Source organism: Dermatophagoides pteronyssinus, unplaced genomic scaffold (genome assembly GCF_027571235.1).
Source record: "Dermatophagoides pteronyssinus isolate colony J.1.1.1.1 unplaced genomic scaffold, Derpt_VIB-CSIC_2022.12 sq0007, whole genome shotgun sequence".
Lineage (NCBI taxonomy): Eukaryota > Metazoa > Arthropoda > Arachnida > Sarcoptiformes > Pyroglyphidae > Dermatophagoides > Dermatophagoides pteronyssinus.
In genome coordinates, this window is record NW_027461531.1 from 583,469 (window position 1) to 606,931 (window position 23,463).

The 23,463-nt window shown below is 33.1% G+C and overlaps 8 protein-coding genes across 8 annotated transcripts; 2 read left to right on the top strand and 6 right to left on the bottom strand.

The window, feature by feature from the left end:
• Window positions 1-1,546: 1,546 nt before the first annotated feature.
• On the bottom strand, window positions 1,547-5,506 carry Vps16A (vacuolar protein sorting 16). The gene is made up of 5 exons (XM_027349952.2): window positions 5,293-5,506; window positions 3,567-5,233; window positions 3,016-3,504; window positions 2,801-2,904; window positions 1,547-2,599 (listed from the first exon to the last, which is right to left on the bottom strand). Exons 1-5 carry the CDS (start codon window positions 5,429-5,431, stop codon window positions 2,446-2,448), a joined length of 2,553 nt encoding a protein of 850 aa, XP_027205753.2. The 5' UTR covers window positions 5,432-5,506; the 3' UTR covers window positions 1,547-2,445.
• A 12-nt stretch (window positions 5,507-5,518) lies between these two features.
• Window positions 5,519-7,422, bottom strand: Cdk4 (Cyclin-dependent kinase 4). Its single transcript, XM_075820695.1, has 5 exons — window positions 7,172-7,422; window positions 6,554-6,780; window positions 6,340-6,481; window positions 5,811-6,275; window positions 5,519-5,749 (listed from the first exon to the last, which is right to left on the bottom strand). The coding sequence occupies exons 1-5, from the start codon at window positions 7,304-7,306 to the stop codon at window positions 5,660-5,662; spliced, it is 1,059 nt and encodes a 352-aa protein (XP_075676810.1). The 5' UTR covers window positions 7,307-7,422; the 3' UTR covers window positions 5,519-5,659.
• A 130-nt stretch (window positions 7,423-7,552) lies between these two features.
• On the bottom strand, window positions 7,553-11,483 carry E(Pc) (Enhancer of Polycomb). Its single transcript, XM_075820678.1, has 7 exons — window positions 10,695-11,483; window positions 10,052-10,632; window positions 9,906-9,986; window positions 9,751-9,847; window positions 9,311-9,696; window positions 9,191-9,250; window positions 7,553-9,131 (listed from the first exon to the last, which is right to left on the bottom strand). The coding sequence occupies exons 1-7, from the start codon at window positions 10,863-10,865 to the stop codon at window positions 8,180-8,182; spliced, it is 2,328 nt and encodes a 775-aa protein (XP_075676793.1). The 5' UTR covers window positions 10,866-11,483; the 3' UTR covers window positions 7,553-8,179.
• Window positions 11,484-11,619: 136 nt separating this feature from the next.
• MetRS (methionyl-tRNA synthetase 1) lies at window positions 11,620-13,861 on the bottom strand. The gene is made up of 2 exons (XM_075820681.1): window positions 12,015-13,861; window positions 11,620-11,937 (listed from the first exon to the last, which is right to left on the bottom strand). The coding sequence occupies exons 1-2, from the start codon at window positions 13,734-13,736 to the stop codon at window positions 11,656-11,658; spliced, it is 2,004 nt and encodes a 667-aa protein (XP_075676796.1). The 5' UTR covers window positions 13,737-13,861; the 3' UTR covers window positions 11,620-11,655.
• Window positions 13,862-13,907: 46 nt separating this feature from the next.
• On the top strand, window positions 13,908-15,689 carry red (LysM peptidoglycan-binding domain-containing protein red). The gene is made up of 2 exons (XM_027349957.2): window positions 13,908-14,618; window positions 14,685-15,689. The coding sequence occupies exons 1-2, from the start codon at window positions 14,391-14,393 to the stop codon at window positions 15,360-15,362; spliced, it is 906 nt and encodes a 301-aa protein (XP_027205758.1). The 5' UTR covers window positions 13,908-14,390; the 3' UTR covers window positions 15,363-15,689.
• Window positions 15,690-15,716: 27 nt separating this feature from the next.
• pns (DENN domain containing pinstripe) lies at window positions 15,717-19,555 on the bottom strand. The gene is made up of 3 exons (XM_027349951.2): window positions 19,351-19,555; window positions 15,962-19,291; window positions 15,717-15,897 (listed from the first exon to the last, which is right to left on the bottom strand). Exons 1-3 carry the CDS (start codon window positions 19,416-19,418, stop codon window positions 15,717-15,719), a joined length of 3,579 nt encoding a protein of 1,192 aa, XP_027205752.2. The 5' UTR covers window positions 19,419-19,555.
• A 155-nt stretch (window positions 19,556-19,710) lies between these two features.
• Window positions 19,711-23,257, top strand: LOC113799340 (uncharacterized). Its single transcript, XM_027349955.2, has 2 exons — window positions 19,711-20,251; window positions 20,311-23,257. The coding sequence occupies exons 1-2, from the start codon at window positions 19,838-19,840 to the stop codon at window positions 21,454-21,456; spliced, it is 1,560 nt and encodes a 519-aa protein (XP_027205756.2). The 5' UTR covers window positions 19,711-19,837; the 3' UTR covers window positions 21,457-23,257.
• RpL4 (ribosomal protein L4) lies at window positions 21,451-23,319 on the bottom strand. Its single transcript, XM_027349956.2, has 4 exons — window positions 23,171-23,319; window positions 22,929-23,106; window positions 22,004-22,745; window positions 21,451-21,826 (listed from the first exon to the last, which is right to left on the bottom strand). Exons 1-4 carry the CDS (start codon window positions 23,171-23,173, stop codon window positions 21,541-21,543), a joined length of 1,209 nt encoding a protein of 402 aa, XP_027205757.1. The 5' UTR covers window positions 23,174-23,319; the 3' UTR covers window positions 21,451-21,540.
• Window positions 23,320-23,463: the final 144 nt, after the last annotated feature.

Below are 23,463 nucleotides of genomic sequence, written 5' to 3' on the forward strand. Positions count from 1 at the left end.
GATGTGAATATGCGTATGTCTGACAGGTTCCTTTCTTTTGCTCCAGATATGGTGATGATAATCACACTTTAAATATAGAGAGAAAAAAAACCATTTTGTTCGGTTCGGTCGGTCGGGCACAAATTGTATACCGGGAAAATTTTCCCGTGTGTATAGCAACCGTCATTGAAAAAAAGCCAGTTTTTATCTTTTGCTTTGTTCATTTTAAGAATTTTTTTCCCCTTCATTGATTGCCTGATATGATCATCGTTGTTGGTTGTCGCTGTATGTATTGGATGTATCTCCCGCATCATCATCACCATCATCATAATCATTATGATGATAAGCATTCAATGCAAAACATCACTATCAATTTGTTTTAATCCTTTTCTATAATTCTGTAGGCTGCAAAAAAATGTTGTTTCTTTCAATTCATTTTATTGGTGTTTAAAAAAATTTTTAAAAAAAAATTATCAACCCGGATCGATCAAAGTTATATTTACAACTTTTCCAATGTATTTGAAAATCAACTTGGCTGGGTTATATTATAATCGACTCAACAACAACAAAGAACCATACAAAATGATCCATACAAAGACAAATATAAACAGACACAGACAGACAGACAGAATGAATTCTTCTTCATTTCTTAAACTTTTAACATTTTTATACAGACACACAAAACACATCAGTGAAAACGTGCCATCAAGAATAACCAATTGATTGATCATGCGTATTGTTTCAGAATCAGAATAATAAACGTATTTCAACATTCACAACAGGGGAATGAAATCATCAGCATCATATATATAGAGAGAAAAAATGGTTGATAACAGTAGGGTGGTGGCGTTGGTGAAAAAGGAATGATCGTCCTTGACAAAGTCTGGCTGTCTGGATTGCCCATCCATGTCTAGCCATACATAACAAAAGTCAGACTGTCTCTCTTTCATTCTATGTGTGCGTATGTGTCTTTGTATCATCCGTGATATAATCATTGGAATTAGGCATGTTACCAGTATACTGTGTGAAAGTATGAAGTATTTTTTTTAGGTACGCATCCACTTTCATAGTCACCAACAATAATAAGAAAAAAAAGAGGCTTATATAATACAAAATGCTGTCTGAAAAAAAATCGATCATGATGATCGCAAAAATGGCAAAGTAATAACCGAAAAAGAAAAAGAAAACCTTGATTTCAGAATTGGTTGGTAGTTTTTTTTCATTGTATCATAAATTTTGTTTGTTTTTTCTTGTTGTTGAAATAGTAACGGCATTTGCTTTTAAAAATCTACTGATCTAATTGAAAAACAAGAATATGAAGAAAAAAATGAAAATTTTGTAAAAATATTTATTATTTTTTAAAAGAAGAATACATCGAAGTATTAAAATGAAATATCAGTGACATCACATTTAGAATTTACAAACGAATCATTCATTTTTTTCGGGAAAATTTTTTTCACCAATAGCTTTAGTGTGTGCGTGTGAATTAAATGAAATGAGTCCATCGACCATTATTATCATAAATTTAGCAGGATTTGGTTTTTTTTTGTTTTTGTTTATCATGTAGTTTGTTTTTTTTGTTCGTCTAGTTGGCGATATGCATGCATGGAACAATTTCGAATTAATGATTGTAATCGATCAATGTCTGGCTGATTTTTTATTTTTCTTTTTTTTTGTCGCTGATTGAATTTCCCGAATAGAAGAAATCTTTATGGAAAAAAATATGATTGAATCCTTGTGATGTCGTTTTTCTTCTTTTTTTTCGACTGTCTGTCGGTGGCCAAACGAAGAAAAAACAACGAAAAAAAAAGACAAAACAAACCAACAACAAAAATAAATAAAAATTTTGTAATCAGCAGACAGGGGGGAGAAAGAGAGGAAAGAAAAATATATTTTATCCAAATATTAATAACCGATAACACAGAGTGCAAAACATATATATGAATTCAATGACAATAGATTTTACGTCATATATTACATATATCATTCATAGTTATAGCTGGAAACCAAAAGTTTATTTATTTTTTTGTTTTTGTTTTGAAGAATTTTGTTTCATTCAAGATTCTTGCTCGTTGATGTGTCCTAATAATAATTAGCTAATAGATTTTGCGTTACAGACATTGAGTTCGAATAGCTGACTAGCATATTATATGAGTGTATGTGTGTTTGTATGCAATCGATTATGATGACTATAACATCATTATCATCATCATAACAATAGATTTGATGGTCATTGATGCGGCGAATTTCATTCTATTTTATTTTATTTGTAAACAATAAAAGTATAAGTTTGAAAATAAAACAAACTTTGTGATTATTTCATTATAATTTATTTTTATAACGTGTATAGCATATAAAATATGATCATTGATCTTTTAGAATTGTTTGAGATAAGTTTGGAAAAATTTCCATTCAATTCTGGACAAAATAAATTCTTATCGAAATTTTTTATTTTATTTTTCACATTTATTTGCTGATTTGATCAATCATTGTTCGAATTTTTTCCTGTAACATTCGATGATGGCTACCAACGGTTGATGATGAACATTTTGTTTGAATGAAATTAAGTGCTTCAATATCTTTCTTATCAAAAGCAAATTTGGCTGCATCTTCCAGATTCCTATTGAATAAAAGGACAATAAAACAATGAAAAGTAAAATAAATGGAAATATAGCAAATTGAAAAAATGGAATTAATTGAAAAAGTGGCTTTTATTTAAACACAAGAAAAAAACTTTTTTTCAGGATTATAACAAAGTGCTTTGTCACTATACTTCATGAAAATTAATGTCAGGATCAATGAATTTATACCAACAACTTACCCAGTTTTTATATAATATTTAATCTTATTTTCATCACGAATTTTCGGCAAATATTTTTGTGCTTCATAACGATTTTGACGTTGAATACATACGTCAACAAATGGCTATGATCGAAGCGAAAAAAATGAACAAAAAGTTAATAACAGGATCAGACAATCGGATCAAATAAGCTAGATAACAAGTTTAAAGTGAACAAAATATTGCCAAGACATTACCTCATAACCAATTGGTGATTTTTTTGCTTTAGAAAGCCGTTCAATCTCTGACCATTCATCAATTTCGGCTAATGTAATCAAACGTAGATAATAATAACGCTTATCAGACACTTTAAATTCTTTTCTTAATTCATCACTTAATTTATATTCACGACGTTGTAATAATAATCGCATCGTATCCTGTAAGGAAAGATCGAAGAACTTTAGTCCAGTCGGTGTTGCTGATGCAAATTTATCCTCCAATTTCAATTGATATTTCAATAAACGAGAATATTCCTCTGAATGTGTGGTTAAGAAATCATTTCGAGATTTTTTAAATGTATCCAATGCCGAACTAACAAGGCTCATTTTGGATTTTCGTTCATTGGCCGTCATTGACAATGGCGGTGTTAGACAACATTGTTCTAAATAGGTAAGACCTTCGGCAATCAGATCATTCTCTTGAAAGTATATATTTTGTAGCTGATCTTGATCAGCTTGCTTACAATACTAGGGAAATTTAATTACTTATAATTCATCAAATGATTAAATAAAATGAAAAAGATTGATACCTTTTGATAAAGACTATAGGCTACTGGATATTCACGTAATCCAAGATAAAATTGTTCCGAAGTTTGAATTTTTTTGAAGCTCAATACCACCATATAAATTAGATATGTATTGCCACTTTCAATTGCACGTTGCAATGCTCGTCTATATTCTTTCAATTTGAGCAATAAAGGAACCTGATCAGTTGCTTTCAATTCATAATCTAGTAATCGTATCGCTAAATTTTTTCGTCCATATTCGATCGCTTTGTTTGCTATTTCAGCAAACGATACACCAGAATTTGGAGAAATTTTTTGTGCAATTTGATTGGCTATCTTTTCCTCATCTATATCTTGTTGTCGAATTTTATAGAATGCCCATCTTGTCAATATTTTAATGCTGCCGTCTTCCGGCACTATTTTCAAATATTCGGCCAATTTTAAAGCAAGAAAAAAATAATGTCTTTCGGTCAGACGATCAATGAGAGAATCGATTTTTAATTTTTCGAATTGGCAATGAGTTAATGGTATACCAACGTCTGGTTTTCGTATTGCATTCAATATTCGCAATTCTTGGCAAACTCGTACAAACTTATTGTTGTCCACATTCGATGTAAAGCATTTGCCAAATGAAGCTGCACGTAGCAACATTTTTTGTGTAGCTACATCGAATTCATGACAAGCCGTTTCCAGACACATATCAACGGCCATTTCCATTTCATTTTTTTCTTGAATCAAACGGATATAATCATCCACTTTGTGATTCTGTTGATCAAATAGCTTGCTGGCTTCCAACAAGTTTGAAGCGCTCGAAACTGAGCCAATTTTGAAAATATCAACAGCAGCTCGATCAACTTTGGTGATTATTTCTTGAAATGAATTATCAACGACTCGAATACAATCAATCTCTTGAATCATATGCACATGACCATATGTTGGATATTTTAGCCAATTTCGATCCATATCGACTAGAAATAATAGATTGGCCCAATGAGCAGCAACCACATCGTTACCACACCATGCCAGTTGTTTTGGTTTAGTTTTACTTTCTGTATCAAACATGCTATAATAGGTGGATATATCATTGGCAGTTGATGCCAGATATAATTTTCCAGTTTCGGTAAATAAAACAATTTGGCTATAATCGAAAGAAACACGAATACAGGTGACAGTTTCTTTGTTTTGTTCACCATCAAACGGATTGATGAAAGTACAGCTTAGATCTTGTGATTTAAGAATAATCAATTCTTTGTGATGCGAAACGATAAGTTTCGTGTCAGCATCAAAAGATATTATATCCCAGCATAAAGGTCGTTCATTCAGATATGGAATCTCGGCTAGACGTCGCAGTTTCAAATGATACAGATTATTATAAAGATAAAAACTTAACGACTGTGTCATTATGGCCACACCGGTTCTGTTGATCGTTGTAAAAATTTTGCATTCTACTATCTTCGAATCGCGTATTTCTTGTTCCAGTGTCAATGTACTGATATGTTGTCCGAATAGATCATATAAAGAAATGAACCCGTTAGCATGAACACAGACCAAATCTTCTTTATGTGACCAACCGATATTGACGATGTCCACGTCTTTTATGGTCAAAGTAGACAATTGATCACCCATTGCCGTATAAATTTCAATCAACCTATAGTTGACTTTTCGCATCGGAAGTTCTTTTCGCAATAAAGCTGATCATAAAGAGAAGCGAAAAACAAATAATTTTTCTGCAAGATTAAGAATCACTCACCAATGGGACCACCATAGGAAGCGGCAAAAATATCGTATTCGTCTAAGGAAATTTTTGCACCCCATTGTAATTGACAGAATTCTTGTTTTTTATAAACTTGTTGACCTAATGAATCCCAATTGGCAGTAGGCAACGCCATGATCACAGATTATACTATTTATGGGGCCGATTGATTCTTCTGACAGAATAGCTTATGGGAAATTTTTCAGAATGTAAACCTCAAAAGTTTGAGTAATTTTTCGGAAATTTTATTTCAAATTGAATTGGTATATAAAAAATAGAGAAATTGATGAATTATATTTAAAAAATGTAATAAAATGATAGATTTCGTTGAAAAATTTTTCGTCATGGATTAAAAAATGGAATCTCATTTTGGCAGTCTTAGATCTTTGAAGTAATCATGATTCAAGGCTTGGCATGCACCAATACGTTTTGAATGGTTAAAGATGAGCATTTCCTGTAATTTGTGATCGAGTTGAATATTTGTTGAATTAAAAAAAATAAAAAAATAAACTCACTTTGAACAGATTTCTGCCATCAGAACAAACATCTTTCATGATGTTATCAAGATTTCGTCGTTTGAAATTAGAAAAATTACTCAATGGTAGTACTGAATCATTGGGCCATTCGCTAGGATCAGGTGAACCGATGATGTCGAAAATTTTACACAATTGATCAGTCTCTGATTGTCCACAGAACAATGGTTTTCTGTTATAAAGCTCAGCAAATATGCAACCACAGCTCCAAATATCAACTGGGGTACCATAGGTTGTAGTAAGTAGAACTTCGGGAGCACGATACCAAAGGGTAACAACCACAGCTGTCAATCTTTGAGCCTGTATGTAGATTCGTGCCAAGCCAAAATCGGCTAGTTTAACCTGACCACGATTAGTGATTAATATATTGGCCGGTTTTATATCACGATGAACAATCCGATTCGAATGAAGAAAATCGACACCAGTCATAATCTGGAACATTAGATCCTAATCGATTAGGAAATAAAAATTTTGCAATAAAAACTACACAATCAACATACTTAATTCTTACTTTAATTTTGTCTAAACCAAGACCAGGTGCAGGGCATCTTTGTAAATAGGATGATAGATCTTGTTCGATGTGTTCGAATACCAAGAACAGGGTAAATTGTTTCTCAAGTTCAAAATTGTTACCATGACAAATGTCCAAAAGTCTTTGTTGATTAAAATTAAAATTAAAATTTTTACAGAGCGTAAATATGCCATTACTTGATAATGAAACTCACTTGACAACATTAGGATGATCAAAAGATTGTAACTGTTTGAGTACGGAAATTTCGCGCACAATGCTTACTGGTACACCGATTTCAGTCGTTGGGATGCGAATTTTTTTCAAAGCAACAAATCGACCTTCATTTTGACGATCTGCGGCTTTATAAACCGTTCCATAGGCCCCGGAACCAATCAGAGCAATTTGTTCGTATTTGATTTTCATATCATTCGTTGAGTTATGCTATTAGGATGAGAAAGGTAATATGTTTATCGAACATGCACAGAACGATTAGTAACAGAACCAAATTCCTTAGCCTAACTATAGCCTAGAAATTAGTGAATTTGGATTTGTTAATGATCATTCGCTGTTATGTATACGCTTGTCATTTAAAATTGTACTAGTTAGTCTAAAAATATATTTTTTTAATAAAGAACTGAAGCGGTAAAACAATGTTCTTGAATAAAAGTAACAGGAACATAAGAAATAGTTTAATCACATTTTTAATCGACGACAAAAAATTGCTTTTCAGTCTCAATTACACTAATTCAATTATCACTTTACACTTGACATTTTTCTGGTTCCGATTCTAATTTGTATCACATCCTAATTAAATGACAACAATATTTCATACGTTTATATCAGTTTTATAATCATCATTCGTCTTATTGTTGTGGTCAATGGTAGACAAAATTTCTTCAGTGACGACATGTTCTCGTTGTTTCAATTTGATTTGATTTTCATCTTTTGATTTTTCCAAGTTAGCCATCGGTTATTTTGAAGGCAGTAGTAACAAAAAACAATATTTATTCTAGACAATTCAAAAAACGAAACAATGAAATATTCAACAAGTTATAAAATGCATACAGTGCTAAAATAAGAATGAATGGTTACTTGGAACACAATAGCATTGAAACCACTACAGTCGAAATAGAACAGAATAATTAATGATTAATGATGTTATTTTAGCGCGCGTTCGCTGAAAAAATAAATTCTTTACCCATATTCTCTTCAATTTGTTAAAAATTATTTCTTTTATTTTATTATACACGATTATAATTACAAATAAATGACAATGATAATATTACACAACGTGAGAAAAAACCCTGAACCGAAACCATCCAACTAGAAAAAAATTCCCGTTCGGTGAAGGTTTGCAAAACAAATGAGCTTGGTCATAATGAGACAATATATGATGATGATAATGATGATGATGATGGCAATAAATGAGAAAAAATGAAAAATCCAAATAATAAATTAATCGAATAAATCAATTAATATTTGAAACAACAATGTCCAATGAATATGGTGTGTCTCGGGCGTGTAGTTAGTTGTATATGAGAGAAAAAAGAATAGACGAGGAGATTGAGAAGTGTTGCTACAAAGTAGATAAATATCACAAGTATTAGATGAGAGAATTAGGTGGAGAATGAACAAATCAAACACGTCTCCATAAATTCGTTCAAAAGAATTTGTGGACGAATAAATTTTATATCATCTATATGATAGACGATACAAATAAAGTGGACATAATACCGATCCACGCTATGCAAATAATCAAAGACATTTCCTTCTTTGGTTTTTACTTATTTATGGAATGTCTCTAATTTTCTAATGGTTTCATCATAGTTTTGTCATTATTTTAAGTAACATCAGTTGAATGATGAAAATTATTCGAAGCTGAGCTACCTTGGTTCGATGTATTAGTTGTGGTGACGGCTGTCGTTGTCAATTTTAATCTACATGATGGTGAAGATGATGAAACGGTTGGATATTCTGGTGTTGATTGACATTCAAATTTGATATTCGTGGTGTTGGCTACGGTGGTCATTACTGTTGCTGTTTTGGAAGGCTCATTCGAAAAATGCTTGTTACTATGAATGTTGTTTCTATCACTTTTATTACTCGAATCATTAGTTGAATGATTTGGACCATTATTAACATTCACTGACACTGGAGATGATGTGACATTTTGTTTTAATTGATCGGTGTTCATCACTGTTTCATTATTATCGAGACCGTCAAGAACATCGAGAAACACATCATTATAATCATCTAACAATGATGAGCTGATCACTTGATTACTAATCCTGTCAGAGGAATCTTTGAATTCATTCAAATCGAGTGGTCGTTTTACGGCAGAATTTTCAGATGATGTTGAATCGTCTTTAGTGATGTTTTCAGTATTGTTCAACAATGAACTAGTTAGATCAATATTGATGGGATGCACAAATGATGGTGTTGAGCATTGATGTTGTTGGCAATTTTGATGATCAGTTGGTTTTAATTTTCCATTGGTTGACTTTAAACCCGGTAGCTTGTTGATTGTTCTATTTGACATAAAATTTTGAGGATGCGGTGCTTCCATAGTGAGTCGGTTATCGTTGCATTGATGGTGATTTTTTTCGATGAAATTTGATAAAACACTTTCATTGTACTGATATAACTGCTTTCCCAATGATGTATCATCAATATAATGTTTCAATTGATTATTCAAAAACAATGAACATTCTTCATCAAAATATCTGGTATTGAATTCTATAGTTGCATCGTGTTCCATATCCGATTCACCAGGAAGAGGTTTGTAATGAATCCTGACAATTTTTTAAATAATAATATATATTAACTCTGATAAACTAAAAATTTTACATACCTTTTCGGATCTTCATTATCATCCAAATCAATATGTGTTTTTATTCTGTCGAAATGAATTCTGAAAATCAAAAGCAATCATTGAATTCATCATTCAGCTAAACATATAAATTTTTTTTACCTTCCACCACGACCAATACGCCGCCGTGTTAGGCCAACGGGATAAGCTGGACAGGATAAGGAGGTATAACTAAATCGAAAACGTTTATCTGCTGTACCACCCTCTTCAAGAGATTCCCATGGCCAACCAGAATATTGATCCAACGGTGCATGATAATAACAGCCTTTTTTCCTTTTGAAGGAGAACATTCCGTCTGGATTATCAACATCATCCGGCTCGTTATTCCCTTGACTACTTTGGTACATCAAATCACTAGAATTTTCATCTTCTGAAGAATAGTATTCGCCGCCAGCTGCCGACGGAATCATTTCGTTGATATTTCTCGTAGATAAAACATCATTCTTTGATCGTTTCGTTCGCTTCTTTCGGACAACCGGTTCGTCTCCCTGAAAAAAAACAATACAGATTAAAGGACCGAAATTCCAAAGTGAAATTCTCACCATCTTTGTTTTCGATGTGCGACTTAGAACATCTTTCGTAAGTCTTGATGCCACCAATTCATTATAAATTTGTGAGTTGAAATCCCTCAGTTTATACCTGGTTGAAATCCAAAAAAAAAGTTAATTCAATGCGAGTAATTGAAAAACATTCTTACCTCGTTTGGAAGATAACATAATCATTTTTAACAAGTTCATATTTCATTTTTTCTCGCTCTTTTATCATTGACATTATATTGCTGAAATTAGGATAAAATTTAAAAGAATTAATTTTTGATTGAAATTTGGCGGTTAAATATCATACCAGACATTGAATATATCTTTCTTCAATTTCAACATTTTTTCATATGAATATTCATCATTTTTGCGATTTTTTCTTGTTTGCATTTTTTCCGTACGTCGCCTAAAAGCGATGTATGGATTGTTACCCGATGTACCATCTCGTTTCTCAGTTTTGACAGTCGGTATTAATGATTTACCAAATTTAAGTTTTTTGGCCAACCAATAATCATAAACAGCAATTTGTAACGATTCATCTACACCTCTAAGTAAAGATTTAGCTTCATTTAATTCGATCACTTTTTGAACACCGGAATTTCTTTCCAAACAATCGATCATTTCTTCGAATTTGGTATGTGGTAAGCCGGATAGATTTGTCGTTGACAGCCATGTTTCATCTTCTGAATCGAGGTCATAATCCGGATAATCTTGTTCAAAAGATGGCAGCTGAACATGAATTAATTGGCGAGGTATTTTATATGTTGGGGGATAGAATTCGTCATAAACTTTGTCTTCAACTGAAAAAACTTCTGGCGTTGGGATCACATGATCAACAGCCCTACCATGAGCTTGTTGTGCCGAAATAGCCCGTTGCAGATGATGTTCCTTTATTATGATTCAATCATCAATTATACTCATTTAAAAACTACAAATAATGGAAAACTTACACATTCTTCTTCTTTTTCCATACCAGTTGGCATCTGTGGTACTGTACGATTGATGGTGGTGGCAAAATTATTCAAATCTGGGACATCTTCCGTTTTCAAGACCTGCATCGGCTTGAAATGGTCGATGTTCCGTGGTCTGAACGAAAGCTGTTTATTCAAATTCTGAGACATTTTTATCAACGATTTCTATAGATGATGATGATGATGATGATAATATATATACAGGTGATGAAAATGAATAAACAAAATGAAAAAAAAATAAACGAACAAAAAAAAATCGCGCCCGTACACACAAAAACACAGACAGACAGACACACACACACGCACACCAACAATGCCACACCGTGCCGTGGGGCACAAGTCCGTCTGTGTGTGCTGCTGCGGACTTTTGGCGATTTGTTTTAAATTCGATTATTAATTTTAATAATCGATTTTATTTCAAGTTAAAAATCTAATCATTATGGATGACAAAAATGTCGATTTCAAATAAAGAAAAAAACGTATCCAAAATAGAATGAGTTATAGAGAATCGACAATAAACAACGACGAATAAAATAATCAAAATACAGTGTGGCTCATTTCAATTGATAGTGAGCATTGGAGAGAATCACAACAACACAAACTCATACAACAATCCCTTTCGCTCTCACTCACACACGCTATTTTACTTTTGACTCTCATCAATATGGCGTCAATTCATAGTGGCAAAGTATATGTTAGCGTGTGTATGATATGTATCATTCTGTTAATGATAATGTCAGCTAATGCCATCTACAGGTAATAACAATAAACACAAGTTTTTATCGATGACTTTAATTGGCACACGTCATCTTTTAAAAAATACCTACATGAATGAATCATATTGTCTTTGAATGCATGGAGATTACGTCATGATAATTAACATTCATTTTTTAAAAAAACATAATTCAATCGAATAATTTAATATTAATTGTCAATGTTATTACTTTTTTTCTGCCAATGTAGATTTCAATTTAAGAAGTATTTGAACCTCATCATTGATAATTTTTTTATCTACTTTTTCCGCCTTTAATTTTCGAACTTTATCACCTTGTTCGGCAATTAATTGTTCAATTTCTTTGTCGGTTTTTAATGAAATACTTTCGAAAAGTTTAGCTAGCTGAACATTGGATGCTTCTTTTTCTTTATCGGCAATGGAACCACCAAATTTTTTCCGGAATAGGTCCATTTCTTTTTGTTCAAGTTTTTTGAATAATGGTGATGGCTGTATGAATGCGAATATATAGGAAATAAAGAATAAGAAAATAGTAATAAGAGATTAATAGGTTACAAAAAGCAAACCTTTCCAATTTTATGACCAGGTTTAAGTAGGCATACAAATCGATGATTTTTTGGTAATAAATTGCATTTGAAATTAATCTGCTCTTGCAATTGTTGAGTTGTAACCGGCATGTAAGGTTCCATCAAAATTGACAAAAGAAGACAAATATTGGCGCCCAAACTAAGAACACTATGCGCTCGATCTCGAGTAGACGGATCTTTGATCAAAGTCCAAGGTTTTTCAGATTGAATGTACTGATTGCCAATTCGGCTAATATTCAGAATGATTTTGATTCCATCTCGTAATCGAACTCTGTTCATTGAATCAATAAAGACTAGCAGTTCGCGATTCAATTGAACCAACAATTCTTGATCGGATGAGGTCAATTTTATTTCACCAATTGTTGCATCAAAATTGTTGGACAAAAATGTCAATACTCTATTTAGGAAATTGCCCAGGTTATTCAACAATTCGGTATTGTTCTTGGCCATTAAATCATTCCAACAAAACGTTGTATCTTGATTTTCTGGGCGTACGTAGAGCAAATAAAATCGCCAAATATCTGATGGAATTCCTGTTTCACGAACAGAATCCCCAAATACGCCAATACTACGACTTTTGGAGAATTTGCTATCTTCATAGTTAAGATATTCAACTGCTGGGATATGTGATACCATTGACCATTTTTCATGAGTCGCTAATAACGTACTAGGAAAAATGATCGCATGGAACGTTACATTATCTTTAGCAAGAAAATTATATGATTCAACATTGTCAGGGTCTTTCCACCATTTTTCCCATTGTGGACAAAGTTCGGCAGTAATTGATATGTAACCGATTGGAGCATCAAACCAAACGTAGAAAACTTTATCAGTATAACCGTCAAGCGGAACAGGAATACCCCATTTTAAATCTCGTGTAATACAACGTGGTTTAAGACCTTCTTTAATCCATGAATTTGTTATTACTTTTGCAGTTTGTGACCAATAATTTTCCTTTTTCAGTGTTTCATCTAGCCATTTTTCTAATTTCGGCTGAATTTTTGGTAAATCTATGAATAAATGTCGAGAACTTTTGATAACTGGAGGTGATGAACATGTTTTGCAGCGAGGTTTTTTCAATTCGATTGCATTGATCAATTTTCCACATTTATCACATTGATCACCACGAGCGTCTTCGTAGGCACAAAACGGGCACTCACCTTCTACGAAACGATCTGCCAAAAATTTAGGACATTGTTCACAATACAATTGTTCGATTTCTTCTTTGATTACATAGCCATTTGCATATACTTTTTTGAAGATTTCTTGAACAATCCGCGTTTGCGTTTCAGTCGATGTTCGACCAAAACGATCAAATCGAATATTGAACCATTTATAAACATCATCATGTAAAGCATGATATTTATCACAAATTTCTTTCGGACTTAATTTTTCTTCCTGAGCTTTATTCTCGGTAGCCGTACCATATTCATCAGTACCACAAATATAAAGAACATTATCGCCACGAATTCGACAGTAACGAGCAAATACGTCACCGCTTAAAGTACAGCCGATTATATTGCCCAAATGAGGAACATTATTCACATACGGCAAAGCACTGGTGATCAAAGTGTTACGTTCACCGGGAACTGGAACTTTGTTTGGATTAGATATATCAGGTTCTTTCCAGTGAACAATATCATCACGCAAAAATTCCTGTGAAGCTTCGGCCAACTCATCCTTACTTATCTCTAGCGACATATTTCCAGATACAACACTAATAATTAAAAAAATGGAAAATTAATCGATGTGAACAACGTGAATGCAAAAAGTGGATTGATTAAGTGCAATATCCAACTAAACACGAGGCAATAAAATGCGCTGATGCAAGGAAAGCCGTGGCAGAATTGAGAAAGACAATTGATAACCTGCAACATATAAACTGATGATTACATCGAATTTGATGTGGCTTAATCAACACAGATAGATACAAGTAAACAATGATAATGAATACTTTTCAATCTTGTGATTAAATTTTATCAATTTTGATATCATTTTTATTACCATACAAGAATATATTAATAGAAATTTAATGAATGTGTGATCGAAATCGAAAAATTTTCCAATATGTTGCAAGCGAAAAACTTTGATTCATAATTTTACACAAAAAAATACGAATGGAAATACTGCGAAAAATATTGTTAGTTTATTCGATTATTTGTCATTTATCTTTATCATCCTCACCATCCTAATCATCGCTTTACAATCATTCATTACAGTAGCAGTAGTATGAATTCACCGACAACGTAAAATTCATTGTGCTACATTTTGGGCAATAATGCTTAATGCCATTTTTGAAAACAATTAACTTCGATATATACCATCATCCAAATTGCAGAAGTAGCTCATTGAACGATGACATATCCTTACTCATCTAATCATAATCATACAATGACACCGTTTAATGTACATAATGATCATGATGATCTATCTGAAACAGAATTTCTCAAAAATGCAATAGCTACCCATACTAAATATGGTAGTACAAATTGTAACTTTGGTCAACAAAATTATCGCTTCATAACTCATTATATCGAACCAACTGATACGCTACAAGGTCTTGCATTAAAATATGGATGCAAGGTAAGCATTGAAATTTTTAATATTTTTAATTCTAAAAATTTTTGCATTCAATACCGGATATCGTAGATTGAAAATATAAAAAAATTCAATAAACTTTTTTCAGATGATAACAATCATCTTCGGTCACGTTTTTCCATATTGATACCTATTGAAACTGAAACAAAGATTCAATTCGAATCAGACCTATCATCATCGCAATCTTCATCATCTAGTCTTGATCGATTCAAACAAATTCCGAATGATCAACCGTCATCTAATAGCCATCCAATATCTTCATCAAGTCCAAAATTCGAATATCGAAATTCACAAAGTTTCGACAGCGTTCGAATCGCCAATCGTGATAATAAAGCCAACAAAGATTCGAAATTGACGAATAAATCCATAAGCTTTAGTGATAAAAATCATCTGAATAAAGATGATGAAAGTGTTGCCGATTTTCTAATACGGATTGATAGCTCAATAGCTCGAACAAAAAATCAAGTAGAAAATCTTTCAAAACGTGTTTCCAGTGATATGTCGATTGAAAATGAATTGAATCGAATAAATTCAAAAAAATTTAACCCACCTTCACGAATACTGTCATCATCGACATCGTTTCGTGCATCATCGAAATCAAATTCCAATTCCAACATATTTGATCAACATCAGGATAATGTACCACACGTTACTGTTAATCGTAATAAAAAAATTAAATCCTCACTAAAACGTTTGGAAAAATCTCAAGAAGAGATTTTTGAGTTGTGATTTCTATTTTACCATTCATTCATATGCCAAGCAATTATGTTGGCTTCTGCATCTGTTTTTTTTTCTTCAATTGCTTATTTGTAACAAAATTCTCACAATTTATGCCTAAGTTTGTTGTTGATATTTATAAAAATTCAAAACTCGCTGATTTAATAGGAAAAATTAGACATTTTTGAATAAAAACTAATATTTTAATGAAAAAAAAACAAAACCAATGTAATATGCTGACATATATTCAAATGTTCAGTGATTGACAAAAAAAATGAGTGATCTGTGAATTTAAAAAAATTTATAAATTATAATAAACAATTCAATTTTGACGACGAATGAATGAGTATAAATGGTTTGATTAAATCACAAATTTTTCGTAACATTTTTATCCAATTTTAATTCAATCTCGTTGAATGTGTTGAGTATTTGAGTCAAAAAAGTCAACAATGTTTGATCACGCAAAAATGATTCCATCTCATAGTGTATCTGTAACAATTGCGGACGAAGTAGTATTTTCAGGAAATATGGTGTTAGTTTATGATCTCTATGAAAAAAAATTGATTAAAAAATAAAAAATAAAATGAACGAAAACAAATTGATGCAAATACCTCAATGATATGAATATGAATAATTGAAATTTCATGTCTTTACCATAGGTGTCTGCTTTGCTTGAAATGTCATCAATTAGTCGAATAAAATCATGATGAGTGGGATCCTTTGAATTCGATAGTTTTAATTCGCATTGTACACGAAGAAGATAATCCCATAAGAATGTTTGCCGACGAAATGAACGACGATTTTTGAAACCATAATAAAAAACTTGTGTGATGATCGATAGAAATTTTTTGGGACCAAAAAACAAACTAATCATATTTACATTACTCATCGAATTCTTCTGACAACGGCTTATTTTGCTCAATGTTAAAGAATTGGAAATTCTTTGGTGATATAGATTAACAGATTTTATGTTTTTGTTTTGTATATCGGTGGGAATATTTTGATGGCGATTTTTTTCGCTAAAATATAGTTTCATAATCTGATTAATCGATTCTCCCAATGATGATTGCAAATCTTCGATCGAGTATCTATCCTCTTTAGAATTATTTGTTTCACCGCTGCGGGACCAATTGCGACCGATCGATGATGATCGTGAATGACTGGCACGTTTAATATGATCATTGATTGTGCCGGTAACCGGTTCACCAATTAACATACGCTCGGTTGAACCATCTTCCATATTCTTTCCCAACCATTTGCCACATTCGAATTTGAACAATGCATTTGTAACATCGTTGCGAATGAAACACTTTTCAATAAACACTTTATGATTGGTTTTGATGGATACAGACATTGTAAAGATATAACCGAAATTCTTGTGTCGAAATGTAAAATGTTCGTGTTTGTTATCAATCACAATTGGTTCTGTAGTATGATTCGATAATCCAATTATCGAAATTGATCCAGTAAAAGAAGTTGCACAAATAACCAATGTATAAGGTAATGTACTAGTTGTGAATGTATTGGTGAAACAGGAAAGATCTACAGCGTTCAAAGTCAACAAATGTGTAAGAAATTGTTCCCGTTCATCTTCACATCGTAGGAATGCATAGCGTTTATACAAAGATTGTAGTAATTCTTGATTAAACAATAAAGTTCGCAAATGTTTACTCAATAATTTTCGCTCCAATGCTAATCGTATGAAAGCTCGACTTTTACCAACATCAGTTTTAATATCGGTCATATCACAAATTGATTTGTAATCATAAGACAATGTCGATGGAATCGATCGATAGAATGCCGAAGCTGTTAAAGCCGATGTTGATTTACGCTGCGAAGACAAAAATGTACTTTGGTCCAATGATAACTGTGACAGAGAATCGATTCGCTTTTTAATGGATATCCAACCGACTAGACTTTCCTGGTCGTCGTTGGTCGATGAATTATCATCGTTATATTCGATCGAACTGGAATGATTTAATCGATTAGATGTTGAAGGCAACGATAAAGGCGATGTTGTTTTAAGATTGTTTTCATTCAATGAAACTTGAAAATAAGCTGTAATGTGGGCCCAAAATGGACACCGATTCGTCTGACTACTGTCAATATTACTGTCTTGTATGCGAGCATGTGACCATATTCTTTCAATTAGATCACAAAGTGTCGCTATTAATGTGTTGTCTTCTTGTGTATTGATAGTTGGACTTGTTGCTGATCCAACTTCATCCGATCCCATTTTGGCTAGTAAAATTCGTTTGGTTTTATTTCTGACCTCTTTAAGAAGAGTTTCAACTACTTTCCAATTGGTTGGCCCGGTCAATGCAACTGGAATCTGTTTTGAAGGTGATGCTATAATTGAATTTTTTGCCACAATTTTTAGATTATTTACAGAAGGGGTTTGAGTTCGTTTTTTGAACGGTGAAAATGGAGTCGATGCAGCAGATAGACAGCTATTTTGATAACTAAGTTCTTCGAGTTCAACCAAGTTAACAATTTGTGCGCTCTGATATCGGGCATCAATAAGACTTTGCCAATAATCCAATGAATCAGTTTGATCATAATCATCATCAATGGTAAAATAGAATGAATCAGCCATGTTCATAGCTTCAGCTTCATATTTTTGTTTCTTCAACGAAGCTTTACCAGCCTCGTCAATAAACGTTGCAAACATCTGTGTTTCAACAAAATTCTGCAAAAATGGTCGCATAGTTAAAGGCTGATCTGACAGGTAGGATACTGTATCGAATTTCACCTGTTCCTTCGAATCAGGTACACACATGATGTAATGTTGATAATTGTTCAAGATGCATTTTTTTATTTTGTTGAAGAATAGCATACGAATACTTTGATTGAGTTTCACTTCATCTAAGCAGGTAAATTCATCGTCAACGACATTATAACGGTGAGCTAGTTCCGATACACGTTTTAATGCTTCACTTTTTGGCTGATCCGAATACATGAGTCTAGTGTCACCAGCAAACAAATCGGTCAAATCATTACGCAATTCTTCTATAAATGGAGGTATATGAAATTCACTCGAATCTACATTGAGTTCAAGATTTTTACTATCACAATCAAAATAACAAGCCATTCTTTTAGGTTTGATAAAATTTCGTAAACGAGAATTGATTCCCATAATAAATGGGGTTGGTGCATCCAGATAGTGGAGACCAAGTTTACTTGGCAGAATCGGTACATAAACGTGTTGCCATTTAAATGGATTCAATAGAGTTATCAGACATTCGGAGACTAACATTAGATTATAATATGAGTCACTGACGATCAAAACTTGGAATTCATTCAAAGCACAGCTGAACAATAAAAGTAAATTTTCGATTGTAATGACTTTGGTTAACAGTAAGCGAAATGAATAGTCAAATAATGGATATACATTGAGAGGTCGGAACAAAATTACAGTGTCAGCGGTTTCTAATGTTTTGTCGAATGATGAACTGAAATCATCCATGTTTTTCAAACTTTTGAGATCGGGCAAATGAATTATGACGAATCTACCTTTTTGTGGTAGTCGAATATTTGTCAAACATCGAAGCCAACGTGGATTACAACCACCTTCATTAACACACCATTCTAATAATTTTTTAAGCTGATCAACCAAAGGTCGAATAGTCAATGCAACTAAAGCTCGACTAATGTAAACAACTTTATGTTCATCAGTTTCATGGCTACGAGCAATTTGTTTCAATCCGAATATATAACTTCCGCCATAGATTCTTTGGCCACTTTGAACAGTGATCACAAATGGATGAAACGTCGGCTTGATGGGATCAGATTTCATGAAAGGGCCGTCAGGCATAGCCAATAACGCTAACGAACTATCATCTACAGATGAGCAATCATCAATTTTCAAACTGACGTTTATTTTACCATCCATGGTTCCATCGAGAATCGTTACCTGCGATAGCATTTTTAGCCTTTCTCCTCTATGAATTAAAGAAATTTTAAGTGAAAAATCGAACAAAAAAGGCATAAATTATAGTACTTTCGATTTGATCGGCGTGGACTGGCTGGAATACCCATTTCGGATGTTTTTGGCGATGAAGTGGCCATTAATCAAATGTTGTTCAGATGGATCAGAATTGTTTTAGCTTGACAACATTATAATTATATTATGGCAAGCAACATTTTGCAATCTTATAAATTATGATTTTTGATGAAGCAAAACAAACAATTTCTTTGTTTTCATCTCGAAGCTTTATTTTGGTCATGCAATTTATTGCTTCAAAAGTTCCAGCAAAATCTGCTCATAAAGAACGAAACAATCCGTGCGCGCGTTCATTTTCATTTTCGTTTGAAATTTACGAAATTAAATTACCATGGTGATCAATTTTGTTTTCTTTTTCCACTGTTGGCCGATAAAAAATTGTCAATCATCATCAAACAAAATCGTCATAATAGATTTTAATGATTTCGTTTAGTGTTATTATCGCTGAATATTGTTAGTTTAAATTCAATTTAGTTTGAAAAAAATGGAGACTCTAAAATCGGCAAGACCTTTAACAAGCAGACCTTTAACTTCTGCCCATCAAAATATAACCAATACAGGTCTGATTGCACCGAAATCATCAAGAGGTAAAACTGCTCTTCGAAGACAGATTCAAGACAAAAGCTATTTTATTGGATTACTACGAATGAAAATAAACGAATTGAATGCGGAAAACAATTCATTGCTTCGAGAATGTGAAATCATGACAAAAGAAGAAGCTCGAATAGGTGTGTATCGACAAAAGGCTGAAACTTTTGCTCGTGAATTGAACGACCTAACTTTGGAATTGATGACCTACAATGAGTTTGTCGATCGTACAAGAATCGATGACGAAATGTCAGCCGTCAAAGATGATACCAATGAAATTAAACATGAAAATGAGGCATTGATTGCTAATGTGAGTATTGCGCAATAGTTTTCCAATTAAACTAAAAATATTTGTTTGTGAGGATATAGCTTGAAAACGATTATGCCAAGTTACGAGATCTTGAGAATGTTATCAAACGAAACGATGAAAAACTCAAGGAAGTTCAAAAGCTGATTAGTATAGTTAAAAACAAGTTCAGTGAATCACAGATAAAGGAATTTGATCTTATGCAAACTATGAACAATGAGTTGACTAAGGAATGTCATCTACTTGAACAAGAAATAAGCCTTTGGCGAATGAAAAAGAATGAAATCGAAGAGAAAACCGTTAGGGATGGAAACATCATGAAAATGGAATTGATTAAAGCAATTACAAAACTCAGAAATCTAGAGAAGCAAAAGAATAAATTATTGAATGCAGAAGATTCAGAAGAGAATGAACGCAAGCATCTTCTTGCCCAAGTAAAACGTGACAATAATTATATTAATTCGTTGACCAATCAAATGGAACAATTGAATACAAGTCTAAATCAAATCAAAAGTGAAATCGAATTTTATAAAGATGGAGATAAATTACTTAAATTTTCCGACCTACGACAACAAGACAAAATCTTTGATGATTTCATGATCGACTATAATAATCGAAAGCGAACATTAATTGATGAACTTGAAACGATCAATCATGAAATCAATGATACGACCAATAAATTATCACGATACCTTAAGTATTTGAATATTATCAAACGAATGCGTAACGATACAAATAGTGTGTATGATATGTCGAACGAAATTATCATACAGAAACGAAAACTCGAATTGGAAATTTACAAAAACACTCAAGCAAAAGAAAAAGCCGAACTGGAAAAGGAAACGTTATCGGCACGTATCTCTAAGCTAAATGAAGGAATAAAATCCTATTCGGATGTCGCTGGATTAAAATCCCAGGTCGAATCAAAACTCAAAACTGTTAAACAGAATTCAGAAACCGTACGAGGTGTGATACAGTCATTAAAAATCGATAAGGATAAAATGGCAAGTGAAGCAAAAGAAATAGAATTGAAAATGGAAAAAGATGATAATCATAGGCAAATAGTTGCGCTGGAAAAAGAATTGAGTCAAATATTGCTTATCAATAATAAGTTGAAAGAGAATGACAACAGCCAAATGATAAGCGAGATGAAAGCAATGATATTGGATAATGTGAAAAAATATAATCAAAGTTTGATAGGATTTTGAATGGCAAATAAAACGGATGTTTATTAGTAATCATTTTTATATTATTTTTTAAAATTATCAATACAAAAAAAATTCATTCAATTTTCATTTCTTTTGTCCTTTTTCGGCAGCAGCTTTTTTCGATCTTTCCAATTTGTACTCCTTGTATTTACGGAGTTTAATGCCCAACAATTGGGTAGCTTTGTCCAGAGCTTTTGGGTCGACTTTTTCGCCAGCTTTGCGACGGCGAAGAATTTCTCTTGCACGTCGTCGTCGTAGATTATTTGCTCGAGCTTGTGTTTTCAAAATCCATGAATATGGGTTCAATCGTCGCATGACCAACGGGTTTCGTAGCGGATTCCTCTTCACAGAACGTCGAACAACTTGCGTGCTGTTTTTCAGAAAAGAAAAAAGTTAAATAAATAAATATATTTTACAATGCATGATAATTTGATATCCAAAATTAATCAGAACTATGTAAAAAAATGTTATCATACTCGAAATTCAAAACCCAGTGGTTACATCATTTATCATGGTGAATCGAATATAAATAAAACAAAATACTTACATTCGTGGTCGAAGAACGCTTTGAATTTCATCGCATTTCAATAAACGAGACAAATCAGTATTGGCCATTTTTGGTTGTGGCAACGTGTAATCACGTTTTTGTTTTGATTCGGCTTTCCACGTTCCATAAATTTCGTCTAATTTGCGGAAGGCGCTTTCAGTCCAAATGATAAAGCGACCAACGTGTCCACCAGGTGCCAGTCGTAAAAGATTAAGTTTTTCGACATTCATCAATTCCACACCAGGAATATTACGGAAAGCTCGTGTCAATCCGCTATCGGTTCCATAAACAATGACCGGGCCAAGTCGTTGAACGCGGCGACGGTTACGCATTTTACCTTTACCAGCGCGGAAATGTTTTGATCGATGAACACGTTCAATGTCACTCCAGGCATTGACTTTTTTGAGAAATTCAACAGCTTGTTTGGTTTTGTTCAATTCTTGGACTTTATCCGAAACGACCAATGGAAATTCAGGCACCTCATTAACAACATGACCTTTGCTCATGACGATGGATGGAACACCTGATGCCGCAATAGCTGAAACGACAGCATATCTACGTTGATTGCGATTAACTTTTCGATACCAACGTCGCCAGACACGAATAGGACCAAACATTCGACCACCACGACACATGTTTCCGAATGCAGCTTGACCAGATCGATGGGTTCCACCACCACGAACACGAGGAATACGAGCTACAGCTCGACCAGTACCCCAAGATTCAGCACTGGTTTGATGACCTAATATTGGATAAGAAAACATTGATTATTCACGATTCAATCAAGATGTGGTGAATGAAAATTAAAAAAAGCTCAGACAATAACCACGAGGGCATTTTGATCATTATTTTACTCATAAACACGGACCAAAGTTTTATCATCATAAAAAGCTACTCAAGTAAAAATATTGACAAATAAATTTACCTGCATCTCTAGAAACAGCATGAGGTTGGCGACGATTCTTGCGGATGTTTGTATGAACATAATTGACAATGTCCGTACGGATCGGTGCACGAAAGACGGCTGGCAATTTGATTGTTGTGCCAGTGCCTTCGTTTTTTTCGTTGTAAACAGAAATTAATGGACGATAGGCTGCTGTAGCCTGTAAAATTACAAAACAAAAAAATAATTTTATTGGACGCAACAATTAGGCCCGAATATCTTACCATTTCAATTGATAAACCAGAGGAAAACAACGAGAAATGAAAAAATCAACCAAAAGGCTACACGTGAGTGTTGTGCGAAAAGGAAAAGAGGAAGAACAGCGTTGCGGGAAGTTAAGCTTAAAGCTGACAGCAACACGACTGAAAGCATGATGCGCACACGCATTCACAAACACTCTATTTTTTTGTTTTCCAAAACCGTTCATAAATGAGGTTCAAAAAAAACTAAATCAATTTCAATTGATTCAAATTTTCAAAAACTTAATAAATCCTTATACAATTGACCAAACAATTAA